Source organism: Triticum dicoccoides, chromosome 7B, assembly GCF_002162155.2.
Source record: "Triticum dicoccoides isolate Atlit2015 ecotype Zavitan chromosome 7B, WEW_v2.0, whole genome shotgun sequence".
In the NCBI taxonomy this organism is placed as follows: Eukaryota; Viridiplantae; Streptophyta; class Magnoliopsida; order Poales; family Poaceae; genus Triticum; species Triticum dicoccoides.
In genome coordinates this window covers 99,706,779-99,714,298 of record NC_041393.1, presented here as the reverse complement: position 1 = coordinate 99,714,298, position 7,520 = coordinate 99,706,779, and the positions used below count along the sequence as shown (strand labels likewise).

At 44.1% G+C, this 7,520-nt stretch overlaps 1 protein-coding gene across 1 annotated transcript in view; it reads right to left on the bottom strand.

Annotated features, from left to right (window-relative positions):
* The window catches only part of LOC119337293 (kinesin-like protein KIN-14L), a 14,568-nt gene extending 9,843 nt beyond the window's left edge, over positions 1–4,725 (bottom strand). The window contains exons 1-9 of the mRNA XM_037609404.1: positions 4,504–4,725; positions 3,503–3,626; positions 2,737–2,823; positions 2,468–2,638; positions 2,237–2,343; positions 1,294–1,425; positions 980–1,158; positions 366–527; positions 104–195 (exon numbers count right to left, since the gene is read on the bottom strand). Coding sequence (XP_037465301.1) covers positions 104–195; positions 366–527; positions 980–1,158; positions 1,294–1,425; positions 2,237–2,343; positions 2,468–2,638; positions 2,737–2,823; positions 3,503–3,626; positions 4,504–4,710 — 1,261 coding nt within the window. The 5' untranslated portion in view covers positions 4,711–4,725. The remainder of the gene's footprint in view (positions 1–103; positions 196–365; positions 528–979; positions 1,159–1,293; positions 1,426–2,236; positions 2,344–2,467; positions 2,639–2,736; positions 2,824–3,502; positions 3,627–4,503) is intronic.
* Between the last annotated feature and the right edge of the window lie 2,795 nt (positions 4,726–7,520).

The window sequence follows — 7,520 nt, the reverse complement described above, 5'->3', positions numbered from 1 at the left end:
CCTCCGTTAGCACTTTGGTTGCAACCAACCAGGAACAGACTCTATTGCACTTAGGGCAAAAAATAATTAGAGTATAGCCCTTACGGAGAAAGAAACTATTTACCAAGAGAGTCAGCTAAGATTTGTACAAGTCTTGAATTCCCAGACAGAACAGGCTCTTTCTTTGCACTTAAAGAGGCCAAAGCATCACCCAACCTATGCATAACAAAATTGAGAGCACTTTTATATAAAATAAAAGGAAAAACATAAATGCATTAACAAAAAATGAATATGCGCCATTGAGATAGGCCACTGACAATCAAATCACCAATGAGGAAATGATCAGAGTAAACAGAAAACAAGGAACACAGAGTCATGCTACTTACGCAGAAAGTGACTTTGAGACGTGCAAACAGTCTGTTACATTATCTCTATTGGCATCCTCCTCAAGAAGGCATTCGCTAGCTGGCAAATCTACTAGAGAAAGCTTACTGTACAGATGTTCTCCTGTTACATAATTTCTGTAGTGTATATGGATGGTAATAATCCTGAAAATAAAAGGAATATTTTTTAGTACTCCATAGAAAAGTTAGTGCCGTGAATGGAAATAAAAATTAAAAAATTATCCAAACAGTGGCTTGTGACAAAAAGTTTCATAGTTACATTGGCAAGAGCAGGGAGCAACAATAGAGAATGCAATATTAAGTTTCTTCAAAAGTAATGAACCCAGAACACCAAATAATAGTCCGTTTCATCTTCAAATAGGCAGCAATGAAGATTTAAATATTCAAAACCTACGACTGAGACACTAAGTACCAGAAAAAGGATTAATGCGCCACCAAGGAATAATGCCCTTTTCAAAGATTTATCTGACAAATGTACTAGGGAGTACAAACCAGATATTACATTCATCATTGCATCACAAAAAAGATATTTGACCTAGAAAAGAAGAATGTTATGGGGTATGGATGGAGGGAGACAATAGCACTTATTGACATACAGGTGAGATACGATGGCCTTCGTCGAATGTACAGATTGGTTTTGAAGTGCTGTCTTTAGGGCTCCAGAAAATTCCAATGGATTTTCAACCTTCTCCTGCACAAGTTCCACGAAGGATTCTTGCACACCCATGCGGACTTTCAGGGCTGTGCTTCTAGATTCTGACAGCAAATCCCGGACCTGTGCGAAACAAACAGATGCAATTAGGCTGCTGTGATACCAACTATTCAAGGAGAGTGCAGTCATATTCACTTGACACGGAACAGCAGCCAAGTGATCATTTGTAGAATTCCACTGACAGAATTGTATTGGTACCTGATCATTGTAGAGTTCACAGGCAGTAAAATAGAAGTTAAAGTGTGATGTGGAAGTAGTATCTGAGTTTGAAAGATCAAATAGTTCCTCAAAGCATCGGAGATATAAACCACGATCATGGCTAGATCCTTCCTGAAAAGAAAGCATGGAAATTTCAGTCAAAGAGTAGTGCATCTAGAATTTAAATAAACATTCAGTCAAGAGCATAGCAAGAACGTAAGCTCCTACGTCTTGTTTTGCAGTACCTGGGATCAGATCTTATCAAACAATAAAGTAATTCTGAGAAACAGGTGCTGCACTAAAAGTGCACTAAAATATTACAATTAGCCATTGAAGTTAAAAATAATATAGTGCTGTTTGAGAAGCGGCGTTGCATTCCTTTGTGAACAAGTGATCGACGCTCATCATTCTAATGGCTCTCAATACATTAGTTGCAAAAAAAATTCTTTGTTAGGAGACACGAGTTACATGATTGAGTAAGATATATACTCCCTCCGTCCGGAAATACTTGTCATCAAAATGAATAAAAGGGGATGTATCTAGATGTATTTTAGTTCTAGATACATCTCTTTTTGTTCATTTTGATGACAAGTATTTTCGGACGGAGGGAGTATACTCTAACATACAATCACAGGTTGATAAAATAGACATTGACTATTGCACCTCGTAAGAACTCAAAGGGTGACAGATTTCATAATGCATGTACCTTTAAGAAAAACCAAGTTAGGCTCCATTCGTGGTTTCAGTGCCATGCACTGTGCTATGGGCTTGTCATAATGAAGATAGTATTTGCCAATACCAACATGTTATTATTTTTATAGTATATTTCTTGCAAACAATTCAGAGGGAGCAAGAATGGCATCAATGCAACCTAAACATTATGTAACTTAGAATGTGTAATTTCATGAAAAATAATTATAAACACATCAGAGTAGATGAAAACCAGTGTATGTGTCTTTCCAGAGCGGCTTTGACCATACGCAAATATGGAGATATTGTACCCATCCAAAGCAGACTGCACAAACGGTTGAACATCGTGGAAAAGTTCACCTTGAAATCATTTGAAGGACAGAATCAGTGTAAGAGTTGTAGATATTACAAAAATATATTGTCAAAGTTTTGCGCAGTCTAGCACTTATTAATTGCATCCTGCATGGCCCATCATCAATCTTACCTTGCCCGATGTGGGGACCATATACCCTGTCAAACTCATAATCCTTCTTAGGGTTTGTAAGAGACTCATCTCCAGTGTTTACACGGATAGTAAAATCATCTGGAAACTCGACCGCTGATGGACCCTCATCTTCGAATAATGGTCTGCTACGGCAGAATACTTTGACATTGCCTGAAAGATGTTCATAATTATGACTGACGCTAAAAAGACTCCACACACAAAGGTGAGTCATGTGTGTAAGTCAGGCAGTATAGAACATAGTAGAGTACCTTTCAAGGTCAATAAGTCATTGAAAAGCCTTTTCTTCTCATGAATCAAAGGAGTGATTCTAGTTTCAGTTTCAAGTGCAGCTTGATCTACAGCAGCAAAAGATATAATCTCAGGTAACAATGGAAATTATATTAAAAATAGATGAGTAACAAAACAGAGCAAGTTGCAACGCATGAAAAGCATGATTCTCTATCTCTTCTGACTATGTACAGTGTGTGATTGGGAGGGAAAGGTGTCCTTAGAACATGATATGATCAAACAACATCCAAAGTCGGTTTGTTATGTCGTTTTAATGCTCAGGGGATAATTTTACTACCAGTGGCTTCATACAGTTACTGTTTGTGGTCACAAGATTATAGAATGTACTTAACTACTTAAGGGACTTATATGTGCTATTCACTGTAACTGCAATACGTCCCAGCTCTTTCAAAACAGAGCGTGAGTACAAGAATATAAGAGTTGCACATAACCCACCCCCATAATTTATAAACAGGGAATCATTATATTACAGACACCGGCAGCCATATTATGCTCGCTATGTGCCAATGAGAGAAATTTCACTGGAAGCATATAGCTTATTCCAGGAGCCTTCAAAACACAGTACCAACCACCCCAGCAAAACCATCATAATTAACATTAACAAGCCTAAAGGACAAGGAAAATATAAACTAGATGTTTATAAATGATTAAACAGGACCCCCTCATTAACACAGGGGAAATGAGGTTAATACTTAACCGAACACCATGAAGAGATATTGAACTTACCTAGTTTCCGAGTCCTATCTGCAAGAAACCCAAGATAGCGAGTGACACGGCCCAATTTTGCATTAGAATACTCAAGAAGGTCACTAGCTTCTTGCCTAAGTTCCAAGCAGTCCTCTCTAGCAAGCTACAAGTGTAATTTATAAAAGTGAGTTTTAAGAAATGATCAAATACCAACACAAGCAGGAACAAGAGAAAAACATGAAGTGAACACATATTATCATGCACATCAAATCATGTTGATTTGACACAATCATCATAACTCTGGTATTTGCATCAATTAGCAAGAATAGTTTCCTGGAATTTTTCGTGTGAAAGCAAAATTATGATTAATATTCAAAGCGCCGACAGTATTATCCTGCTCAAGTTTGTTTGCACTCCTCATTCCTAGTGAACAGGTAATGGCATCGCCTCCCAATGTGGTTCCAGTTGAGTAATTTCAGTTCCTCTAAATTAAGGAAAATCATAACAGCCATCTTGTCCTCGGAACATACTAAATGAATACAATGTTGGAGCCTGTCATCCCACCATGGTACTATCTCATGCTGAACTAACACCAGTAACAGAAACACATTGCCCCGCATATACCTATAGTCTCCTCAATTCAACGCATTATTACTAGTTGAGCACAGCCAGACTTGGTTCTTCAATCAAATAAATTTAGAAACTAAAAACCGTATATGCAACTAAACTGCAAGTTCGAGCTCTAGGCCCAACAGAGAACCTTCGCTGACACTCCCCAACGAATGGAGCAAAGGCAGTATGGAATCAAAGCAGCTGAATCAGCACGCGTTCCAATCCTCTACCTCAACCAGCTCATTGATGGATGCGTAAACCCAAAATGCAGGAATCCGCTGAGGCGGCGCGAAACACACGGCAACATCCCCCGCTCCAACGACCCCGCCCAGCTAATTAATTAGCCCCATCCCCCGGACAAAAACGAGCTGGGACCGGACACCACAGGCCGCACCACTCAATCCACGAGCACGGAGCGGAACAAGCACCTGGACGCTGTCGGCGAGCTGGTCGAGGCGGTCGGCCACGGGCATGGCGCCGGACGCGCGGGGCGCCCCCTCGGAGGAGCGGGCCACCATGGCCGTCGGAGGCGCCCTGGGCATGGCGGTGGGCGGCGCCAGCGGCGTCCCGGCCGCTGGCGTCGGCGGCTGGAAACCGGGGAGGTCCCACGACCAGCCCCCGCGCGCGTCCGCCATTGGCGCCGCGACGACCGGAAACCCTAGATCGAGCGCGGCTGCGGCCGAGGGGGGTTTAGGGGGGCCGCGGGGGCGGGGCGGGGGCGAGGGGAGGCGGACGAGGCGGTGGTGGTGGACGGAGTGGAGGGGGGAGAGGAGACGCGGCCCCTATTCCTCTTCAATCTATCGCTTCGGGGGGAGGGAGGACAGGGGCCAGAAGTTTTTCCGCTTTCGCATTTCCGCGGCGTTGTTTTTGTTCCCCTCTCCTTGTTCGGGGGGCGGGGGTCGCCCCGCCCGGCCGATGGGGAGAGCCTTTTGGCATCATCGGATTTTACTCTTGGCTCGGCTGTGGTTTGAATTCGCTCTCCGGGCCCCCCGCTGCGGGACCGTGGGAGGATAAATGCTCGCCGTACCCGACGACGTTGTACTCACGGTGGTATTGGTTGGGGTTTGAGAAAACGCACGGAGGCATTGATTTGGTTTGAGGAAAACACCTGCGTGGAGTAAATGAAACAGTGCAGCCGAGGGAGGAAGTCAATATAAACTGGGAATGATACCTTCCAGATTTTCAAAGGATAATGAAAAAATGTCGCTCTCTCCTGTCTGGTTCAGACATCGTTTTAGCTTTTTGATTGATGAAGAAAAACAGAAATGGCAAAATGAAAGCTATGTCGTTGTGGATATTTTTGTATGGAAATGTATGTCAGCCCTGGAATATTGCTAGGTTAAAGAACTATCGAGTAGTCAAAAGGAAACAAGAAAATTTGTCCTAGAACACCCGCAAAAAAAAAACTGTCGTAGAACAGTTTTCTGTTATCCCACTCCTTTTTTTATGAAAAGAACTCGTGGCCGCTAGTACAGAGATCAAATGATAGTATGTATGCCTTCTCCTAATTTGAATCTAATTTTGACTACCCATCTAGCTAAGCAAATATCGTAGGCATCTCCAGTAATATAATGTGCCCTCGTCTTTAGATGAAAAAGTGGGTAGTAACTATTTGTTCACTCCAGATCTGTATACATGCCCCATCCTATTTGAAGTCAGAATTTGACCACCGACTTAACTAGGAAAATATGAGTTCTAACCCTAAAATTTATACCATTGCATTTGTATCCAAAAGATGTTTCCAATGTATACATTTTATTGATGGTAACTCATTTTTTTCCTGATGGTCAAAGTTTGACTAACAATACGAGGGGGCATGTATTCCGGTTCGGAACAACTAGAGAAGCTATGCATAAAAATAGTATAAGATATGAACTTTACATGCTTCATCGGAACCCGTGGATTCGCCTCCTCTCTATCGCTACGGGGGGGAGGGAGGACAGGGACCAGAAGTTTTTCCGCTTTCGCACTTCCGCGGTTGTTTTGTTCCCCTCTCCTTGTTTGGGGGGTGGGGTTCGCCCCGCCCGGCCTGATGGGGAGAGCCTTTTGGCATCATCTTTTTTGCTCTTGGCTCGGTTGTGGTTTGAATTCGCTCGCCGGGGCCCCCGCCCTGCCCCGCTGCGGGACCGTGGGAGGATAAATGCTCGTCGTACCCGACGACGATGTACTCAAGGTGGTATTGGTTGGGGTTTGAGAAAACGCACGGAGGCATTGATTTGGTTTGAGGAAAACACCTGCGTGGAGTAAATGAAACCGTGCAGCCGAGGGAGGAAGTCAATATAAACTGGGGAATGATGCCTTCCAGATTTTGAAAGGATAACGAAAGAAGGTCGCTTTCTCTTGTTTGGTTCAGACATCGTTTTATCTTTTTGATTGATGAGGAAAAATGGCAAAATGAAAGCTATGTCGTTCTGGACATTTCTATATGAAAATGTATGTCGGCCATAGAATATTGATAGGTTAAAGAACTATACAGTAGTCAAAAGGAAACAAGATCTTAATAATACATGGTGCTGGGGAACGTAGTATGCAATTTCAAAAAAATCCTACGTTCATGCAAGATCTATCTAGGAGATGCATAGCAATGAGAGGGGGAGAGTGTGTCCACGTACCCTCGTAGACCGAAAGCGGAAGCATTACTTAACGCGGTTGATGTAGTTGAACGTCTTCATGATCCAACCGATCCAAGTACCTAACGTATGGCACCTCCGTGTTCAGCACACGTTCAGCTCGATGGCGTCCCTCAAACTCTTAATCTAGTAGAGGGTCGAGGGAGAGTTCCGTCAGCACGACGGCGTGGCGACGGTGTTGATGATGTGATCCGCGCAGGGCTTCGCCTAAGCACTACGACGCTGTGATCGAGGAGTAAACTGTAGAAGGGGGCACCACACACTGCTAAGAGAATTTTTGGTCCTTTGGGGTGCCCCCTGGCCATGTATATAAAGGTGGGGGAGGAGGAGGCTGGCGGCCAAGGAGGGCGCGCCAAGGGGGGAGTCCTACTTGGACTCCTAGTCCAAGTAGGATTCGCCCCCCCCCCCCTCCTTCCAATCAACGGAGAGGGGAAAGGGGAAGGGAGAGAGGGAGAAGGAAAGAGGAGGGTCGCGCCCCCTCCCCTTGTCCAATTCGGATGGAGGCAAGGGGGGCGCACGCCACCTCCCGTGGCCTGCCTCCTCTCCTCCACTATGGCCCAATGGGCCCAATAACTTTCCCAGGGGGTTCCGGTAACCTCCCGATCTTCTTCGGAACCGTTCCGGTGTCCGTTTATAACCTTCCAATATATCAATCTTTACCTCTCGATCATTTCGAGACTCCTCGTCATGTCCGTGATCTCATCCGGGACTCCGAACAAACTTCGGTCATCAAAAACACATAAGTCATAATACAAATCGTCATCGAACATTAAGCGTGCGGACCCTACGGGTTCGAGAACTATGTAGACATGATC